General features: G+C 38.8%; 1 protein-coding gene across 1 annotated transcript; it reads right to left on the bottom strand.

Annotated features, from left to right (window-relative positions):
* Positions 1-2319: 2319 nt before the first annotated feature.
* Positions 2320-22924, bottom strand: loxhd1b (lipoxygenase homology PLAT domains 1b). The gene is made up of 42 exons (XM_030787664.1): positions 22204-22924; positions 21436-21550; positions 21127-21138; positions 19656-19736; positions 19287-19471; positions 19027-19125; positions 18736-18884; positions 17871-17994; positions 17130-17380; positions 16574-16709; positions 15969-16129; positions 15777-15863; positions 15552-15687; positions 15254-15408; positions 14914-15074; positions 14725-14801; positions 14174-14370; positions 13786-13978; positions 13347-13507; positions 12780-13098; positions 12195-12346; positions 11484-11617; positions 11212-11357; positions 10971-11075; positions 10618-10746; positions 9428-9592; positions 9028-9209; positions 8721-8837; positions 8434-8596; positions 8057-8211; positions 7463-7672; positions 6909-7029; positions 6404-6612; positions 5892-6077; positions 5596-5723; positions 5292-5409; positions 4992-5169; positions 4567-4752; positions 4075-4245; positions 3210-3348; positions 2933-3085; positions 2320-2800 (listed from the first exon to the last, which is right to left on the bottom strand). Exons 1-42 carry the CDS (start codon positions 22922-22924, stop codon positions 2320-2322), a joined length of 7248 nt encoding a protein of 2415 aa, XP_030643524.1.
* Positions 22925-23002: the final 78 nt, after the last annotated feature.

Raw genomic sequence — 23002 nt, 5'->3', positions numbered from 1 at the left:
TGTGCTGTGTTATGTCTAACAAGCTTCTTTCTGCTCAACATAGATTTCAATTGAGAGGGTACTTAGCAATGTTTCTCTGTGTTTTTTGCAATTTATAGTTTACACAAGATGTTGTGTGTTGAGATGCCTTAAGTATTTAACAATCATAATTTATGATTAACTTTATTATGGGTGTGTATTTAAGTTTTTGATTTAGTTTTGCAATTTAATCAACTTATTTATTTATGTAGACATAACACGTGTAATATACCTCATTGTGCATACCTTAATGGGAGTGCTTTGCATGCGGTTGTATTCTAAAGGGGGAAAAAAAAGCGGACAAAACAAACGAAAAACAAAGGGGGTGTGTTGAAATGTGTTTCTATGTGGTGCTGTTAATCTTGGTTACATTCCATTAATTGCAATTTCCTCTGCTGTGATCTAGTGGACAAGCGACTATTTGACTGGAAAATGTTTTGCATGTCTCCTTTTTTTGCACTCTCAGCATGGCTACCCTCTCACTGGCATAATGAAAATATCAAATCATCATTTTATTATTTCTGGTAGCTATTTTAGGCCAAATTTGAAAGTGAGCATTCAAAAAAAAAATTTCAGAAGCTTTTCAGAATTTTACGTTCAAGATTTCATAATAGTCCAGTGTGAGACTTACTTTGCCATCTCTAAATGAGCTTTGCAGGCATTAACTATATTTATGTTACATGGAAAAACTGACATTTTGACAAACATTATATATAGCTGTCTCAGAACGATGACATATTGCTGACAAAGATGATTTCAATTCCAGTAGTTAACAAGGATATAATAGGTGCTTCATAACTGAATTTGTGATTTAATGGGTAGCCCAGTGTGCATCTAGCCTCAATTAGCTTTTGTTTTTGCCACCAAGAGCTCGTGAAGTACACTACCATTTCCCTATACTCAACGCATATAATACCTACAGATGCACCAAACTTTTAGATTTTAAAAAAATCAGTGCAACATCTGCTGATTATATATGACTGCTGTCCAGACTGTGTATTTTGGCCACAACTTTAATTTTGTTTTTTAAGAAGATGATAAACTTAAAAGAATTACACAGATATAACACTTTGACCTTGTTTAAGTTTCCTAGATCAAATCTGCTTGTTTTGTAATACTGGAAAACAATATTTATTACAAAAATTGCAACTTTTTACCACTGAACAATTAACAGTACAAGCGGTATGTTTATGCTGGATAAAAACCCTTACCGAAAAGGAGAAATACAGATCTGCTGGTCACCAATCATTACTGGGCAGTCAAATGGTTAGATGTAGATTTGATGGATGACAAAAATGAGCTCTGTAAACTTTTTTGTTTGTTTGTTTGTTTGTTTGTTTTGGGGTTTTTTTTTTTTTTGCTAGAGCCCAGTGTACATGAAATAACCGACAGTGAAGACACGGCTTAGCGTTTTATAATTACGCTCTCTAGCCTTAATAGCATCTTTTGTTGATCTTTTTTTTTTCAGCAAATATTGGACATAAGCAATAGTATTAACATGTCTGCGAAAACAGAATGAACAGTAGGTCCTAAAGCACAAGCTATCTAATGCATGTCTTTCTCAGGTTTTAATACACATATGAGAATGGATAGATATGTTACATATTTTACCATGAATATTTCTGATGTTTTTTCTGCTGCTGACAAAAAAAAAAAAAAAAAAAAAGAAAGAAAAAAAAAGTAAAATATCCTGCCAGTGAAAGGGAAGTGGCTATCTTTGTACAAGACACTGCTGTTTGCTGTAACTGCGCAATGTTTTATGATATAAGTATTTTATAGATGAAGTAGAAAATATGTATCAACAATATTTAAGCAATAGCTAAAATGATGATCATGTATGATAACTAGATAAGTGTATATTGCGTAAAAACCTTAGATTCACTTTTGGTGGATTTTGTACTGTATTTATTACTAATGATGATGCAAAAGTTGCATAGCTTAACCCAAACTGTTCTTTCTTTTTTAATTTCTGTCTTGTATATGACCTTTTTGTATGTGTTTTTCAAATAAAACATTTAAAACACTAAAAAAAAAAAAAGCTATCTGAATTGTTTTTTGACAGTAACTTGCAATTACTTGTCCATGACAGAAAAGACAATAAATAGTTCTAGTTTTGGTTCATTTGATTAATTCATAATAATAAATGATATGTCTCAGAATCACTTAGCTGTGTATTCTCATGACAATGGCCTTTATTGGAATAATACAAAAGTATAAACAAGATCAGAAATAAATGACTGACTTATTCAAATTCACTAAAATGTCTTTTCTAAAAATGTGGTGCTAAAAATGACATAACTCTTAGTATTTTGGATAAAGTACTCTTTGTATCTGTCCGTCGGCTTTTTTTTTGTCCAACCACTTTCCACAAACAAAAATGGTGGTCACCCAGTTGGCTGTATTGGTCACCTCCACACACTCAAGGAACCAGCCAGGTGTTGTGCTTGAGTTGTCATGTTCCACTTTGACCCTGAGCAGTTCTCCCAAGTCCAGCATCTCCAGCAGAAAGCGATCAGTTTGTCCCCTCTCAAACAGGTTTCGGAATTTCTGTTTTAGAGGTCGCTTTCCCGAGTCCCCATTGACACCATAGATGGTAATGAAGACATTAGCATCCGTGCCTGCACCTTTGACATCTCCAGTGATGGTAATGATCTCGTATTTGACGGGCACCAAGCTGCGGACCTTGCTGGCAAAACTCTCAATCGATTTTGTGCACTCAAAAGTCATGAATTCATCCTTCTTAGATGCAAGAGCTATCTGGGCATCACAGCTGAAAATATACCTGTACGGGTAACAGACAAAATGACATATTTTTGCCTAAAAAGTGTAGCAAAAACATACTAAATAAAAAAGTACATAAAAATACATCCAAACATTCCTATTGGTGGGCACAGTCTCACAGAGTTTGACTTACTTATTTCCAAGCTCTTGTTCAGTAACTACCACCTCCTGTACATGCCAGTGAGCCTCACTTTTTACTTTTTTGTCTTTTGTTATATGACCTAAGCAGATACCAACGATTTCTCCCAAAGTTTTAGAGGAGAACTCAAAGGTGTCAGTGGTACCCCTTGAAAAAAAAAAAAAAAGACAGGGAGACATTAACAATGGATGCATATATTTACATTTCAAAAACCATTTATCGAAACCGGGCTATCGGTTAATGAGAGTTCTCCACAGTCGGAAGGCCATACCGTAAGAACCTCTTTTTCTTTGAAGAGTTCTCCATCATGAATTCTTTAGAACGTGCTCTCTTCCCTTCCAGGACTATCCAGACGTTCTCCTTAGTCTCTGCATCATCAGAGCTGGCAGTTGTAATGGCAATTTCATATTCTGAGAGAGAGAAAAAGTCAAAAGAGGACCAGCGTACTTGATCAAAAACGATGAATTCAGTGCAGCCTGTAGACCCGTAAATGTTTTATGAATGATTTCAACCTATGTGCTTTTATGCATGGTATGGCTAATAATATAGCATGTATAAAACACAAAAAAATATGTTAAATTATTTAATTAATGCATGAAATTTGAAGAGCCTCCATCTAACTATGTGCAGCAAAATTGCAGGTATGAATGATTTAACTAATCTGTTCAAGGTTAGGACTTTGAAGAAGGCCCAGTCAATCCTGGTTGATCCTAGCCACCCCTGTTCAAGGAGTTCAAGTTGCTTTGGTCCGGCCGCAGATATAATTTGTCGACATGCAGGACAAACAGATTTAAGAACTCAGTTGTCCCAGCTGCTATTGGCTTTTACTTTGTAGTTGTCTTTTTACTTTAACTCAGTGGGATTTTTGTGTTGTATTTATTGTTTACTCATTATTGTTCGTCTGATGTTGTATGGATACTGCTGACCATACAACACAATGCCCCTTGCGGATAATAGAGATATCCTTGATCCTTGAAATATGATCACATGATTAAATACCTGGTTTAATCTAAGGTACTTAATACCTGGTCTTCTAAGACAGACAATGATATGTAGATTAAACAGTGAATCTATGTTTCAAATAAAAAGAACAGTGAAAATGAAAAGAGACATTTGGAGTACAGTCATTGGCATACTTGTCTTGTCGTTGAGGTCTAAAGTGTCGTTGTTGGCACATGCCAGTTCCCGCATGACCTGACCGTCATCTTCATTTTTGGCCAGCCAGCGGTCACAGGGGAAACGGAAAGTTTCATTCATAAGCTCATCTTTCACATCTATGTATTCTAAGTGCCAGCCTGGGGCAGGACCTAACAACCAGAAGAACAAAAACATACACACACACACTGACTCTTTCTTCCTCAAGGATTCTTCCAAGGTGTCTCTCTATTTCAGCCAAGGGAATTATGTCTTGTCATTGTTGTCTTAGGTTTGTAATGTCTGGGACTTGGTGTCCTGTAAAGCTGCTTTGTGCTAGATACCTATTATAAAAAATGCTATACCAATAAAAAATGCATGGAATTGGACTCAACACACACACAGAGGTATTTTCCTACAATGACATTAAATTGTGAAAAGCATGTTCATAACTTGCATTACTTTAGAAAACCATGAGTGAAATCTTTGCTCACCCTTATTATCATGCCACACTCTGATCTTGGAGAGTTCCCCCAAGCTGAGGATATCTGGGAAGCGGAACACGTCCACTTGATTGCGTTCAAATTTATTCCTGTTGCTGCATTCTTTCAATGCCAGTGTCCCAGTATCTCCATTTTCTCCAAACACAATTAGCCAAACATTTGCATCTGTACCAGCACCTACAACAGGAGGAGACAAAACACAACAATGAAAAAGCATTTTATGAAAGACTGAAGAACTTCATCAAATTTTTACAAATCACTAAATCCTGAGGGAGCAATTTCAAGACCTGAGAATTCAATATTGTCTTGATCACGACATTCGCTGAACATGAGTCCATTCAGCACAATGTAAAACAGCGGGTGCAATACCTCAAATAACAAGAGGGATATTCACAGCACAGAATGACTTCACCTACCAGAGACGTCACTGGTTTTAACTTGAATGATATATGTTGTTTTCTCAACCATCTCCTCATCATCAATCACAGCTGCAAGCTCACAAATCTTGGTTCTTTTGGGCCCTTTGGTTTTGGACAGCCATTCTTCATATGTGAAAACTGACACCTCCTCTGTTTTCAAGTTGCGCATGATGATCTAGGTCATAAAACAGAAGAGGGCCCTGTAACTAATGGAATCAACTGTCCTATTTGAAGTATACATTATTTAATAAGTGTGGCTGAGGTGAAAATGTGATTGACTACTCCCTAAAAGCTAACCTTGTCAAGGAACCAATCAGGACGACTTCCAGTTCCATCTATGCGAACTCGCAATTTTTTCAAAGGTGCAATATCATCTACTTCAAGGTTGAATGTATCCTCTTGGCCTCTTTCAAACCTAGAGTATATTACAATGAGAGCAGGGGCAATAAAACATTTGAATTACAATAGACCAGTGACACATTTCTTTCAATATGGAATGAAAATGACATCCAGTGGCTAATGATCATTCTACAGCTAATCAACATAAATCAAACAATAGATAGAGTCTAATATAGAGTCATCATTAAATCGTCTTTGTCACCTGTCTTCATTCTTTGGAAGTAATATCTCCTCTGTTGTCCCATTGGCCCCAAATACAGTTATGAATATGTTGGTATCTGTCCCTGCATTCTGCGTATCCCCTGTAACAACTGTCACCTCGTATATTACCTAAGAGGTGGACACAAAATATATCCATATAACAAAAATCATACACTGCACATGAACACAGTGAGCATCAAATAACAACAATAAAGTGTTTTTGAACTGGGGACATTATATAATGGATGAAGTTTATTATGGAAAATGGACCCAAGTATACTTCTGGATCATGTATACCTTCTGGATTATATTAATAGTTGTGGCATCCAGTACATTGAACACCCTGGCTGTAAGACCATCACCACGATCTTTGGCCAGCCAACACTTGCACTGGAAGCTGTATTTGATTCCTTTAGTGGGCACTGCAACGGATATCTCATCCACTAACCAGCAGCTTTCTGGTGTTGCTCCATTATGGCCAAGCTGTAGAGATCAAAAGAACTGCAGGATTCAGAAAATAAATCATAAATCAAAGAAGCAAAACCTCTGATGTGACAGCTATGAGAGAATCCATATATAGTTTTAGAATTTCATACTTTTAGTACTTGTAGTTGTGCATGTAAAAGTAGAGGAAGAGAAACAATTTGAGTCTATTTGAAGCTGTTCTTTAGAATTATGATCCTCACAGAGAACACATGTAAAATCAGCATTGACACTAAAATAAAAGCAATTCCCTGGCTTTGTAGTCATTGTAATGATGTTGTGCAGTCGGCGGAGAAAACTAAACAAAGTAAATCAAAGGATCTCACCTCCACTCTCTTGATTTCACCTACATCAATCCCATAACACACAAAATTCTCCATGGACTCTGCACCAAAGCATTTCTTCCCTTCAGGCAAGTCAAGCCAGAGTCTATCCGTCTCCACCTCATTGGGTCCCATTATAATCACATAGACCCGACTTGTGGTGCTAGCATCACGGTCTGCTCCCGTGGACACAGTGAAGTGGTATGGGATCACTGTGTGGCATACAGGAGATCCACAGAAAATTACACTGTGATTAGTTAGATTTAATGTGAGCTTTTTATTTTCATTCATTAACATATTAATTGAGTGCTGATATACTGAGTACTGTATGTGTTGAATGCTAATGAATATTCGAGAATACTAATATAGAAATACTGTCAATACTGTTCTTGGCTAATAATAACGTAACAAGGTGTGTAAAAAGGAATAAAGGAAATAAAGTGTATTCTGTACATTTTTGGCAGGAGTCGTTTGTGTACGTGTTCGTGTATATGTTTATCAAGGTTACCTGGGCCTTCATCTATAACCACTGTCTTTTTCTTTTTCTTTTTGTTCATGTTGGTGTCAAGACCCTTCTTTGAGCTCATGCTCTTCTTTGAGTTCTGAGAATTCCTCTCACCCTCATACCCCTTATTGGACAGAAGGAGACCAACCCGAAACTTTAGTCAGGTTTCCCAGGAAGATGAGGTTTAAGTTAAAGTTATCACACAAGTAAAAATCATACATAAGTTATGAGGAAGAAATTTGAGCCGGAGAAGGCAATCCCTCCTCATGATGGGCCTTGCTCTTACAGGAGGTGCTCCCTAATCTAATACACTTCTATTTAATATTCAGAGGTTCCCCATGACTGATGATTGCCTGAATTTGATGCCATTGTCCCCCTAAATGCCCCCCCATGCCCCGCCCACATCTACAACCACACATCCCACCCACTAAGAGAGAGAACTGACAATGCCTTATGAAGTGACGCAGTGAAGAGAACATGAGTGGTGTAAATATGTGCATTTAGAGGAATTCAGAGAGGGTAAGAGTTTAATTGCCATTAATTGCAATTGGCGTCACCTTGACGTAGAAAGTTCTCTCGATTCTTTTATCCTCTTTCTTTTTGGAGAGCCATCTCTCACACAAGAACATATACACCTCTTCTGTTTCCACATCAACCACCTCCACCTGGTCCAGATACCAGTCAGCACCAACCATGGAATTATCATGTCGTATCCTGATCTTAAAGACCTGACCTAAGTCTACTGCTTCGATTGTGAATTTGTCAACCTACAGGAGAGAAAAAACACACTATTATGTGGTTATTATATAAAAAAGTTATTTGGTTTTGTGTGAAATGGTGGGTTTGTAACTTCACTATGTTTTCAGTTTTTCCTACTTCAGTTCAGCTGTAAACTAAACTAGGCATCTAAACAAGTCTCTCTGTCAAACAGAACATAAATCCATTTGCTCTCAAGTTCTCTTTACAAACGCTGTGGTGAATGGTACAAACAAATATACAGGCAGGTTAAATGTAAGGCGATTCAGAGTTGCTAAATAAATCCGTGGAATCTACTCAACCATTGAATCATGTAATAGCTAAAATTTTACTCTGACTTGAAACTAACAAGGGGATAAAGACACGGAGCTGAGCTAAGCTGAGATTAAACTTACTGCTCCTCGCTCAAATTTGTTAGTGTTGCTCTCAGATTTGCTGAGTTTGCGTTCGCCTGTGTCTCCAAGGTCTCCATATATGGTTAGAAAGACATTGGCATCAGTACCCGCTCCATGCATGTCACCAGTCCTCACAGATACTTTATATGTATGGGCTACAAACAGCACAGAGAAGAGGGGGAGTAAACCACTCTTGAAATCAGTGTTATTACAGCAACATTTCAAAAACATGTTTTGTTATCAAACTGTATATTACAACGCTTTCTCATCTGGACACTTCAAATGTGATAATTCTTTTGTATTTCATGTCAACAAAGGAACTGCATTAAAAAAAACTGTTAGGTTGCAATGAATGTGTATGATTTGGATGAACATACTCTCCAGTGCATCATCAACTTCAGTTTCATTGTGTTTCAAAGTTCCATCCCTCAGTAGCTTCTCCTGAATAATATCAGAAGGTACCAGCTCCCTCACTGTCTCCCCATCATCTTCTGACTTAGCTAGCCAGCGCTCGCATGGAAAAATAATTGTCTCCGAACCCTGGTCCAACAGGATTAAAAAACATTCTTTCTTCGGATATTCTTTCCATCACACTTGAAGAAGCGTATTAAAATGATGTTACAATAACGATTTCTCATGTTTTAGGTACAGAGACTAATGGTACCTTTCCCTTTCGTAAAAGCCTCCTGATTTCAACTCGATCCAAATGCCATCCGGGATTGCTCCCTCTGTTGTCATGACCGATGCGAATCTTCTCAATGACATCACCCACATCCTCCAGCTGTATACACACGACACAGATTCAGTTTTTACACACATAAATTCTATACCCTTCTGTTGTTAAAAGTTATACTACCCCAGCACAAGCCTTGTTTTTCCCACCTCATAAATAACAACAACAGTTTGAAAAGATTTATTACTGGGTGGTGAAATGGACGAGAAGGTACATGCACACACACACACAAACTGACCTCCACAATAAACATGTCAGTTGCTCCTCTCTCAAAGAACATGCGCCTCTCTCTTTTGTTGACACACAGGTGCTTCTGTTGGGTGCACTGCCCTTTGCGACCATAGAGGACAATAAAGACGTCTGCATCAGTTCCGGCCCCAAACACATCACTGGTGAAGGTAGTTATCTCATAGGGAACAACTGGAAATTAGAAAGAATTTGCAATTGCTCAATAAGGCTTGTTAAGATTTCCTCATGTGGGTAAGGAGTAATAAAATGCTTTCAGCACTGAGGAGAAATGTAACAGTTTTTCCTATTTTTCAATATGGAGCTTTAATCAACTTTGTGTACTCTCAGAGCCACTCAGATAAAAGTGACCACTGGAAGACAGGCTCTAATATTGTTCCAATTATCCTTACATGGGGTGTACAGCTCCGTTTGCAGTTCGGCAGGGTAGAGGTCTCTCACAATGGCACCATCATCTTCCCCTTTGTCCAACCAGCGACCGCACGGAAAACGGAGCTTCTGTCCCTGGGAAGGGGCATTAATTTCCACCCAGTCCAGAAACCAACCAGGTGAACCCCCTGTGCAGGAATAAAAAAAAACACCAAATGTCTTTGGGTAATCTAATAAAGACAGCAGTTGTCCATGAAACGCACATTAGAGAAATAAGACACAGGAATGTGTTAAGTTAACTAGTTTACTAATCTCTCTCTGTATTGTCAAGATTTGCCACTAGGGGTCATTGCGCACAGTTATTCTGTGTCACTTTTTGACAATAAAATGCAGTAAAGTTGCTTTTAGACTGTACTATTCTGAATGAATGATTAAATCATGTATAGGCACATACAGAAATCTGTTTTGTGTCATGATCTGTCATTTTGAGCAGAACCACTGTCAAGGTTAACATTAGCAGAAAAATTCCCTACTCAACAAGAACCTGTTGGACTGAAATTTGTGGCGTGTAACTACATGCCATGCAATAACATTCCTGCCAAGTATCATTAAACATTTAAAACATGCATGCTTTAGTCCATGAAAACATCCATGACACGTTTATCTTGACACTTGGCACATCCCTTGTATTTTTAACAAATTTATAATTTGTTCTGTGAAAACTGTTTTAAGAAAGGCTTAATTAAAACTTAAGACACCGCTAGTGCTCTTGGAAGAAAAGCAGTCTCTGCTATTATTTCCAGGATATGTTACATGAAACCAGGAGGACTGGAAACTCGTTGTTGGGAAACCAAAGGTCTGACAAGTGATTCATTTCTCCTGTTTATCGCCGCTTAAAAGCCCGACACTATAGACTACAACTAGAGCCTACAAAGAAGTACCCGCTACCAATCAGACATGAATGGAAAGACTGGAACCTTGGAACCATCACCAGGCAACCTGATACAGCACAGGTTGGTAACAGCTCGCCAGGAGCTTTTAGATACAATTGACCATGTCCTGCAGGAACAATGTCTAATTTAGATCCTCCTGTCACTCAGAATTATCTTATTAGCAGACAGTCACTTTTTCTGATCTTATCTGACCAAAATTCCTGATAATTCCTCTTGAATTTTTTTTTTTTTTTTTGAGAAGACTGGTAATTTCAAATCACCTGAATTGTCATGTCCAATGCACAGTTTCTTAAGCTCTCCAAGATCCACAGCTTCCACAGTGAATTCATCTACCAGTCCCTGTTCAAATTTATTTTTATGAGACTTGCAGGCCTTGAGGTTGATTATTCCTGTGTGGTTCAATAACAGAGATGTTATATAAGAATTAAAGTTGCGTGTTAATTAATTCGAAGTCATTGCACTGACTTGTGGTTGTGGTAGAAAATAAAACACTTGGATGATGATAGTATTGATCTGTTTACTTTCCTTGGTAAGACTGTTAAGCTATGCTTTAAAAAGGCTCTAAGGCTTTTTAGTACTGAGATGATGCAATCATAATATTTTAGTCGAGTACCCGTGTCATCCTTTTCTCCATACAGGATCGCAAAGACGTTAGCATCAGTCCCAGCATACTTCTTCTCCCCAGTCTTGATTCTTAATGTGTATGTTGTTGACATGGCTGCAGAAAAGAAATATCGCTTTTGAAATCTATATTTTAACACACACATCCACTGAACAGACAGATTTTTACAAAATGGCATGATTCTCCCTGCAAGTCTTTAACTGACAAACTTTTGGATCAGATCATTTTTAACCTTTCTGTTCCAGGCCTAGCGTTGCCCCAGTTTCCTCCTCATCCTCATTCTTCCTCATGAAAGCCTCATCCACAGGAACCAACTCTCTGGCAATCTGCCCATCGTCCTCATCTATGGCAAGCCAGCGGTTGCAAGGGAAGAAGTAACTGCGTATTGAGGACAGATCAGAATAGTTTTTGGAACCCTCTGGATTAAAATCCGTTTTGGAAAAAGTGACCTTTTTTTCATCAAATCAGACCTCATATCTACTTATCTATTTGAATAGCACTTACGTGGTGTCATCTTTGGTGTCCACTATTTCAACACGATCTAGGTACCAGGCTGAGTGCGACTGAGAGTTGTCATGGCGAATCCTCAGCTTTTTCAGCGGCCCTAAGTCAACTGCCATTATGGAGAACAAATCTTCCTGCATGGCACAAATGACATCTAGCATATGTTCTCTTAGAGCTGGTGTAGCCCTTTTTATGCGTACATCAGCAAAACTAGTTTGCAGTAATATTATTTCTGAGGATTTTCGCAGTAACCTCTGAAGCAGACAGTCTGTGCTAGCTTAGAAAAGAGTATCACACTAGAAAACTGCATAGCATTTTTGCTCTGGCATTAGAGCGATTACTTCAAAATTGGAATGTTTACCCATACCATAATGAAACCTGTTATACTAATGTTCTTAACTCAGAAATTCCTCCAGATTAATGTAGTCCTTCAAACTGATTACAAAGATGACTTAACTTGTGTGATTAGACCATGCTCTGCTGTCTTGATTCAGAAAGATGAGTTTAATGTTCGGATCAATTATTCATCTGTTCACATTAACAGATGAGTAAGAGAATACAGGTACATCTACTTTGAATAAGAGGAGACACCCTATCGTGTTCTCGAGGCTTTCTTCTGTTGGTACAGGCCCAGTGTCTTGGCTGACTGCTTTCAGCTCATTTCTAACCCAGCTGTATCATTAAGGGACGTGTAATCGGAGGAAGTCTCACCTGCCCTCTCTCAAACTTGTTCAGGTGATTAGACTTCTTCAGGGGCCTCTCTCCCGTGTCACCATTTTCCCCATAAATATTTATGAATACGTTGGCATCCGTCCCTGCCCCCCACATATCTCCTGTAAAGACGCTGACCTCGTACGTGATCTCTGTGAGGAAGAAATGTCACAAGTCACTCCCTTCATATGTGGTTTAGCAATCACGCTCTGTGTGTGAGTATTTGGGGTTTTTTTTAGCATGTGCAATAGCTGAGTGCTGAATATAAATAGAATATTTACTGTAAAATACTAATTTACAAAACTTCATTTTAGGCACTTACAAAACAGGAAATAAATCAATCAAGAGACCCACTAAATAATCCACATCACAATCAACTACAAATTGAAACAGTGATTGACTAATTCACAGACTGATCCATTGACTGGCTGACTGAACATTCAGTTGATCTGCCACGTGGTTTACTTGACGGATTAGATGTATGAATGTCTCCACACATTGTCTGGGTTTATCTCCACACATTGTCTGGGCTTAGATCCATGCATTGTCTGGGTTTATCTCCAAGATGCAGCTCTCTGTCAGTACCTTCCAGCTCCTCGTTGTCCTCTGGCAGGAGCTCCACCACCAATTCTCCGTCCTCCTCATCCCGAGCCAGCCAGCGGTCACAGGGGAACGTGTACGTATGCACAACTTCCCGCATCTCCTCCTGAACCTCCTCTTCTTCCTCCTCCTCGTTTTTCTTCTTCTTTTTCTTTTTCTTTTTATCATCCTTCTTCTCTTTTGGCACTAAGGCCATGACCAGGTGCTTGATTTCGACCTTCTCAAGGTACCAGCCACTGCCGATGCCTGTGCCATCGTGACCAATCCGAATCTTGAAGATCTTCCCCACGTCTGCTGCTTCAACCTACAGTTTTTATATCAACAAGAAGAATGCACATGTGTTTGTCAATTAACTATTTAAAATTCCAGTTTATGATGCTTATATGTAATTATTGAAAGAGTCACATCATTATTTGAGTTTTACATATTGCAAGTTTCCATTAAGATTATTCACCCAGTGAGAGCTATTCACTATTTCTGTGGTTATAATGCCTCACTAATGGAATAGAACAGCCAGTGAATCTCAGTTCATTTGATAACTTGAATATTCACCTTGAATATCTCTTGTGTTCCCCTTTCAAAGTTATTAGACCTGCTTTTCAAAGCAATCAGCTCCGTTTTGCCCTGGTCACCATAGATTTGGATGAAAACATTAGCATTTGTCCCTGCTGCCCACACATCACCTGTGAGCACTGTGATTTCATAGTTTTTCACTGGAAAAAGGGAGACAGAAATGTTCAGTGAGATTACGCCATCCATAATGTATCACATCTGTAATGCTTTAGTGTTTGCTGTTCAAAATATATTACAAACACAGCCTTACTAGCTATCAACTATTACTTGCTTTATATGGCAATATGAATAATGAGTCACAGTGTACCACATTAAACACCACTGTTCAAGAATATCCTTTTAGGAGCTAATTCTTTGTCATCTCCAGACACTGAGAGAATATCCTGCATAGCAACATCAATACAATAAGAGTGCGTACACTGCTCAATGTCGAGAATCTCGCTGGGATAAATCTCTACTTCAGTTTTGCCATCAGCTTCATCTTTGCAGAGCCAGCGGTGGCTGGGAAACATGTACTGAAGCCCGTGGTTTGGCACCATGATCTGCACGCTGTCCAGAAACCAGCCAGCACGCATGCCCACATTATTGTGTCCAATCATAAGACGGTTGATCTATAAAGTCACACAGCAAAATGAAAGGTAATTGGTCAGCCTCTCATTACTAAAGAGTCCGTATGTAATGAATCCATTACTTAATATCATATAAAAGAAGGTACAGCTCAGTTCAGGAGTAAATATATTCTAAAGGATACTTTCATAATTTTCTTAAATTTGCAGCAGTTGTTACTTTGGAATATGTATCCATACCTGTCCGATGTCATATGTTTCAACGGTGAAAATGTCAACCCGCCCTGTCTCAAAGTAGTTTCCCAGGTTGTTGTCGGAGACTTCCAGCATCATTCTACTAGTGTCGCCTTTTTCTCCATATAACTTCACAAAGACTTTTGAGTCTGAACTGCCACCACTGACGTTGCCTGTCTTCACTGCTATATGATAGCTGACATCTGAAAACAGAGAAACTCAGTTTTAATTTGATAACAAACAAAACTAATGCCGTGCCATTAACAAAATCCCTTGTAAGAACCACCAGACTACTTCCAAAAATCACGGGGGTCCTCTGTTGCTAAGTAACAGTATGATTATTGTATAAGACATAAATGTAGTTTAAGATGCACCATTTTTTTTGCTCTAAAAAAATGGACAGCAAAAATTCTCCGTAAGCATAATTATCCCTCTATTTCTCTTGATGTCTGACAAATTCAAGTTTGATCTTAGTGATCCTGTTATGCAATTATATAAATGATCACACAGCCTGCTAGGTAAACGTGTACCATGCTTAAAAATAGTTATGCACGTACTGTAGAGTCTCTGTCCGTCTGCAAATGGGACTAACTCACGAACAATCTGGCCATCGTCCTCATTGCGGTCAAGCCACCTGTGGGGTTGGCACAGTCAACGTGAACTCTGACCTATCTGTATTTACCTCAATAAATAAGTTAAGCTATTCACTTCTATAGCAGTATCAAAGAGGTAGCGGAGAAATGTACCTGTTACAGGGGAATTCAACTGCCTCTGATTCAGCTTGACCTTCCTCTCTGACCACTACTTTATCCAGAAACCAGCCACAGCCTCCACCTCGGCCATCATGCCCGATTTGCACCCTGCGAACCTGGCCTATGGAGACTGCTTCAATTATGAACTCATCTGCCTGTGGATGAGCAAAAAAACAGTCTGAGCCAAAGAGAATGGGGAGCATTCAGCACGTCCTGGTGTTAAAATACTTCTGACAAGTTCCCACAAGCTGAGGTCACCAGTTCAATAGTGAACAAGTATCATCATTATCCGTCAAGTCACTCTTGATTTTCAGAGAGCTAGTCAGGAGCTTACATTGCTCTTCTCGAACTTGTTGACATTGTTCTTGCAGTTGACTAACAAGCGATTGCCAGTGTCCCCTTGATCACCAATCAAACAGAGGAAGACAGTCGCGTCCGTACCACTGCCACCCACATTCCCAGTGTGAACAGTTATCCGATATTTTATCACTGGAATACACAAGATCTTCAGTTCATTAACATTAGACTTTATCCATCAAGATCACATTTAAAACAACCAAACCAAGGGATACCTTAATGTATTCCTGTCCCCAAGGGAAGGGGTTGAACACCCCTATTTTACATGGCCTTACCTGGCAGAGGTTCTGGAATGAGTTCCCCGGTGGCTGGGAGCTCTCTCACAACCTCATTGTCATCTTCATTTGTATCCAGCCAACGCTCACAGGGAAATTTAAATTTCTCCTTTGTTAAAGTTTTCATCAGAGTTACCTTAGAAAGAAATAGAAAGCAGGCAAGAAAATGATGTGTAACTCTAAGGACAACATAAATGAGGATTTATGCCCATTTTGTTTTCTTACCCTGCTTAAATGCCATCCTGCAAATGGATGTCTCTTGTCATGCCAAATTCGCAGTTTTACAAGCTTTTCCAAATCTGGCAGCTCAATCTGAGCATTTATAAAGACAAAAACAAATTGATAAGGTACCATGTCCTTCACATCTTCAGGCAGAACATCAGTAAACATTAATTACTCAAACAGATGCATACTTACCATGAACTTATCAAGCTGACCCTGTTCAAAGTTATCGGTTTTGTTGTCAAGTCTCATTTCGTCAGACTTGCCCTTTTCTCCATAGATCTGTAAGAAGACAGGAGCATCAGTCCCAGCTCCTTGCAGATCCGATGTCCAAATCCAGAGAGACCATGGATGCTCTGAAGAGGAGAACAGGTGCAAGTGTGAAAATACATCAATGTCGGACCATTGTTAGCCCAAGTCATGCGGAAATTTAGAATCTCGGGAGCTTCATCAGTCACAGTCCAGTAACAACACGAGACGTCTGTGTGAAGCTACACATATTTAGATAAAAGCATTCACCACATTTACAACTATTCATTTATCTTGCACTCTTACCCAGACAACTTACAATTATTTTTGTCTACAATCTGAGGTATCCATGGGTACCTTTCTGTACCTTTCTGATGGACAGATCGGCAATACGCTGTCATGCATGGGCTTTGAACCTAAATTACTCCAATTATGCCAATTTACCATTACGTCCCCCCATTTTGAATTCTTCTTGCCCAGCTTCATTAATTTGCCAGTGGATGCCTTTTTAGTACCACGAAAGTTAAAATGATTCAGAAAAGACCACTAACTTTTCTGCTTCTTCTGTCGTAGCGAGACCATCTCATACAGCTCTCTCTCGATTAGTCCGTCCCCTTCATTCTCATCCAGCCACTTGCTGCATGGGAAGGTCTGCTCAATCCCTGTGAAGGGGCAGTACACCACAACCTAGAGCAAACAAATTACAGGTTGCCAAACTGCAATCATATCAGCAATTTCTAGTGTATATAGGGCATACAGATGTGACAATTTACAGTTGCATTGCAATTTGTTCAGACAGACCGACAAATTATGACATTACAAGAATTATGGCTTTATTTTATACCAAGACACTGAAGGAAATATCAAACCTAAGCCGTTCCACGTTTGTAAATCTAATTCCTAACCTGTGCAAAATCTTCTCAGGAAAATGATTTCAGGAGACAGATACATCAATCTACAAACATTTATCCTTATGGGATCTTGCCTACTCTGAACCTAGATAAACATTATACATCTTGTCCAAGTATAACCCTTCCATTTTTATGTCCTGAGAGGATCACAAGACCCTGCAATGCCTTTAAAATGATAAATCAGATTATTTCTCACCTTCTCACAGTACCAGCCAGCACTGACCCCACCGTTGTCATGTCCAATGGTGACACGACTTAGGGGGCTCAACAAGGCAGCAATCTCCACATTGAAGATGTCGGTCAGGCCCCGCTCAAACTGACCTCCTTCCAGGAAGACCTTTCCGCTGTTCTTCTGTCCTTTAGATCCGTGCATTACCATGTGGATCTTGGAGTTAGTGCCAGCACCCCGGACGTTTCCCGTCACCACATGGACGTTGTACACAATGCCTACGGGATACAGTTACGTGTAATGCCATTAGATTCCCTCAAGCCTGAAATGATTCTCTTCCTGATCAAAAACAAAAGAGCAAAGAACTGCCAAATCTACATTAGCAGTATTAAAACAGAGGATTTGGAAATCACAAAAGAGACATTATCTAAACTACAGACCGTTACTAAGGGTGGTAGCACAGATGTGGTAATGAGAATGTTTTTTATTCAGTTATAGTAAATAGAAGACAAAATAAAGTCAGCTCATCGTTATTTCTAATCAAGTCTAAATGTTTCCCAACACATCTTATGGTTTCTTAACACAGAGTTATAGGATTAATTGGAAAATATAATAGTTGTTAAACAAATATATGAATTTGTAAGTAGCTACAATAATTTGTATAATTTGTATAATAAATCTTTTTATTTTAAGAACTGTCTTTGACATATTTCTGAGGCACTGATCACAAGGAAATGAGGAGTATCACTGCTACATTCATCATGTCACCTGTGGGCTGACTCCCCCCGACCAAGATATCCCTCTGAATCTTCCCATCATCTTCATCGATGGCAAACCAGCGATTCACAGGGAACTCATACAGCTCTTTGTTTCCAAGGTCGTCCAGTATCACCTTAACAGTGAACAAGCATGAGAAAATGTTTAATGGGTAGCACACGGAAAAGAATGCGACTTGCATGCATAAATGTGCTTCTCCTATGTACTAGTAAGGATTCATATAAAACAAGGATATGGTATGCAGCCGCAGTGAAAATGGGATAAAATCGCTACATAGACAAAATGAGCTCTTGCAGGGAGCAATTTATAATTTACCAATTTAGTTGAAAAACCCATTTTGTGCATATACTAGAAGTCTAGCAGATATCTGAAGGGAAGACAGTAGATAATCACAAAAACAGAAATAATACTTTTCAGCTTTTACACACACTATTGTGAATGGTGAATTAATTAGTAATATGAATTATCTGTATAAAAAGGAATTAAAACTCATTCAAGACTACAAGCTTTAACCTGGTGTTAATGTAGACAATCTATGTGTGAATCTGCAGGTAAAGGGCTCATCAGGAGGAAAAACAATCCTGTAAAGTAGTGTGGTGTTTCCTTTCAGTTAGGATAGGGTGACCAAAGACCGAGTATATGACCTCATCCCCTAGTTACTTCAGACTCTGAGTTGTTATCAAGCAAAGCCTCAGATACACTCAAATAAAAAAAGGCCTTTTAATGATCTGCTAATCTAGTGTAACTCTACTGACTGTCATCCAGAACATCAGCTGACTATTACATTAAATTAGTTTTACAACAAGAACTTCAAAACATTATTAAACTTAATTTACAACAGCCACCAATCTTGTACCTTTTCCACAAACCATCCAGACGATGATCCTTTGTTGTTGTGGCCAATGGTAATTTTTCTCACTTTTCCCAGATTAGGAGCCTCTATGGTAAACTTGTCCTCAGTGCCTCTCTCGAAATTGTCTTTATCATTGTCGAGCTTTCTTTCACCTTTGGATAAACGCAATCAGAAGCTTTTTTGCATTCTCAGGTTCCAAAGGCTGTACACAACGCAAATCAACAGTGAAGTAAAGGGTCCTGTGATCATTATCTGAATTTTGCGTTATGCATATATCATTTTTGTCTCACTTACCTGTATCACCATATTCACCAAAAATATTAATGAAGACATCAGCGTCTGTCCCACTACCTTTCACATCTGCTGTGAATACACTCACAACATACTTGTTATCTGAAAAAAAAAATTAGAGGAACAAATAAAGAAGCAATCTCAGTTCTCAGAACAGTCAAACAGTCATTCAAAGGTCAAATATTGGCAAACTGTCTCTCCAACTTTATGTCACTTCTGATCTGGGCTGTCACTTCCAAATGTCTGGGCAGATTAAGGCTCACATTTAGGCATGTCCATTGGGTCAAGACTGCCCAGCAGGTCACGCACAAAAAGTCCATCTCCTTCTTTTTTACTCAGCCAGTTGTTACAGGCAAAATAGAAACGCAAGTGAGGCCTGTTCATATCTGTCACCACCACCCTGTCCAAGAACCAGCTGGCATTCAAGCCTGTGTTATCATGTTCAATCCTGGGGGACACAGAGAGAAAAACACCTGTACACCAGTTTTCTTTCACTCGGCTAGTGACACACACACACACACACACACACACACAAATGTACTTTTGTATGTTGAGTGATGACTTTTTTTAAAAAAAGAAAACAGATGAGGTAAGATGATAAAAATTTGCAGAAGTAGGTAGTATTGACCTACCGTATCTTTTTTAAAGGCCCCACATTGTGAGTTCTTATTCTGAAGACATCTGTTTTGTGTCTTTCGAAGGCTGTTCTGTTCCTGAAATGAAAAGAAGAGAGACTGTACAATTAGCATAAATCCAAATCTACATCTGTGTGAATATGAACAGCGGTAAATAGCTGAGCCTTACGAGTCCAGAAGTCAAGCCAGTTTTTTCATTTAGCAAACACTAACCATATCCAAACATTATTTACTCTGTTTGGATAAGGCATACACTGTGTTACCCTGGCAAAAATCAGCCTCTAATTAGAAACTGAGGGCAAAAACATAAACTGAGAGTTTTTTTTTTTAAACTGAGAGAACACTGCTGTATTATTTAACAAAGAGTAAATCAAAGGACTTTTATGACTCATATAGCTGTGATTTTTATACACAGTACTGAAGGTTTGAGGGCAAAAGGAAAATCTAGATGCATCATTACATCTAATTCCATTCACCCTCAAATAAAATAAAAAAAAATACTCCTTTCCTGTTTTTTTTCTCTTTTATCAGTATAAGAAAACATGCACTCACAAACACTTAAGCTTCTCCAGCTAAACAATTTGTTATTCACTAGGAAAAACAGATATCAACCCTGCTGTTTCTAAGCAGGAAATGCAACTTTGTTTGTTAGTATAATCAACATATGAGTGATTTGAAGTTGCATGATAACAGAAATTATTTAATGTAAATTTATAACCGAGTGGAACAGCCAAGAACACATATGTTCAGCCCACAATACCTAATCGCTTAAATACAGAACACATATATTCTTTTCACAAATGTCATATGTTAGCTGTGGAATATTGTCTCTGTATCTCGATATAAAATGAAACAAAGTACTTTGAGACATTATTAATTACTCATTAACTTGTATAAAATATTTATGCATTTCAATGTATGTACATTTATACATGTGAATGATACATGTCGGGAAATGCATAGTACCATAATGTCTTTTCTTTCATTTCTTTGCTAAAAAAAAAGAGAATGCACGTACTATGCATTTCCAGTTTTCCCAACATTGTGCTCACCAGATCGCACTAATTTGGGTTACATAGATATTCTGCTCTTTTACCATGAGGACTATCACATTCACCAGTACACATATACCGGTTTGCTTCTGTGCAAAAAGTTGCTGTCATGTGTCTGTGCTTCGGAATGTGACAGGCTGCCGTAAAACCAGTATGCCAAGTAATCCCAGTAAACAGCGTACATGAATCTTGCCTTGGCTCAAAATGTAGGCCTAATCAGAAAATAAGCCATGATAATGCTTACAGTTCATTAAGCTAAACACCAGCTCGATAAAATATTAGTTCATGGTGAAAGGTTGTAGAATATCATGTATTGAAGTGACAACTTAAGACCACAATCACAGCATATGATCAGGGGCAGTCTTGGACTTGTTTTCCTCTCAAATCCATTTTATGAAGATTATCCAGTGGAATACCTCTTTTCTGTGCTGTGGGTTTAGAGAGAGGGAGAGATTACAAAAACATTTATCAGTAAAAAGGGCAATGCGTATATCAATCAACAGTTTATCAAGATTTGTTGGTCATTCTAACATGTACCTATCAGAATAAATATTTTGACTCATTAATCATATCAATATCGTAACTAAGACCAAAAAATAACTCAACTCATACCGTAATCAGGCTTCAGCCAACAGAATATCACATTGAAATCTTCCAAAGCATTCGTTTTTAGTTATACTAATATATGCTATACACGCCCCATCATTCTCAACAGTGGAACTCACTTGCTGGCGAGATGAAGCTTGGGTGTGATGCCATAGTCACCAAAGAGAGTGATAAAGACATTGGCATCTGTGCCTGCACCAGCCACATCTCCAGTGATGGTGACGACTTCATATACTGAAAGGGAGAGTGTGTGTGACAGTGAGGGGGAGAGAGAGAGAGAGAGAGAGAGAGAGAGAGAGAGAGAGAGAGAGAGAGAGAGAGAGAGATGTCACTGTACAATATCCACTGTTCTATTGAGGGAGAAACGTCTGAAAAGGTCCATATATTATTCACAGGAGGATTACATAGATAGGCCTTTAACACCACTGACATGTAGCTAAGCTAATCAGGCACATCACACTTTGTGGGTCACTACAATGTAGGTCATAAAGCATGAACTTTCCTGAACTGTCCTGGGTATATCTAGAGCATAACATACAAGATCTAAATAGAGTTCAAAATTATGCTTTGTCTGATGACAGTCTAAGGGAACAGGACAGAACGATGAGCAAGAGGATGTGATACAGGCTTTCACCTTAGTTTTCATTTTCTTTCAAATAACTGTTGTATCCCTTAATTAGGTTGACAAAAGAACTCTTGTGCTCCAAGATGGAAAGCCCAAGAGAATATGTCACCCATAAAAACATTACACACACAAAAAAATTCTTTTTAATGCATTAAGTCCGACTGAAATAACATTATTAAGCCGTCAAGACAAAAAACAGGCTGCCAGCCCTTGTAAAATATGAACTAAGAGAACAATTATAGACAGAATAACGTAGCACTACCTTTTTTCTTATGGTACTCATCCTCATAGCTCTCCACTGCCTCAGGCTTATAGTTCCTCAGCTCATTCTCATAGATTTCCACGTAGTCCACTTGCTTCGATTTCTTCTTTTTGCCTTTCCCTTTTTTGTTGTCCTCGTCGCTTTCGGCCGAGGCTTTCTTGGACTTTTTCTCTTTCTTTTTCTTCTGAGAATCCTCTTCCTCCTCTCCTTGTTCCTCTGACTCAGCCTCTTTCTTCTTTTTTTTTTTCTCGTCACCTTTGGATTTCTTCTCTTTCCCTCCCATCTTTTCTCTCTGGTCCTCTTTCACGGAGGAACTCTTCTTTGAGCTTTTTTGGGTTTCCTCAGGCTCTTGAACTACATCTGGAAGTTTCTCGCCTTTCTTTTTCTTGGATTTGGTCTTCACGTCGTTATTGTTGCTTTCATCTCCGCTCTCGGATTTGCTGCTCTTTACCTCCTCGTCCTCTTCATCTTTATCTTTTGGTTTTTTGCTCTTTTTCTTTCCTTCTTTCTTACTCTCGCCCCTTTTCTTGCTTTTTCTCACGTCAGGGACATCACTGTCTGATTCCGTCTCCTCTGAGTTTCTGCGTCTTTTCTTCTCACCCGAATCTCTGCCGCTGTCCTTGCTTTTCTTTTTCGGCTTGGGTTGCTTTTCCTCCGCGTCGTCATCCTCCTCCTCTTCGGTTTCCTCTGTTCTACGTGTTTTTTTCTCTTTTGCGGGCATCTTTAATTTATTTACTACCTTGTACCTGGTAACTGATGCCTGGGGTGTCCGGGTGAAAGACGACGAGCTTGACCTGTG

Source organism: Chanos chanos, chromosome 1 (genome assembly GCF_902362185.1).
Source record: "Chanos chanos chromosome 1, fChaCha1.1, whole genome shotgun sequence".
In the NCBI taxonomy this organism is placed as follows: Eukaryota; Metazoa; Chordata; class Actinopteri; order Gonorynchiformes; family Chanidae; genus Chanos; species Chanos chanos.
Note: the sequence above shows the minus strand (reverse complement) of the source record. Positions and strands in the feature narration are given on the sequence as shown.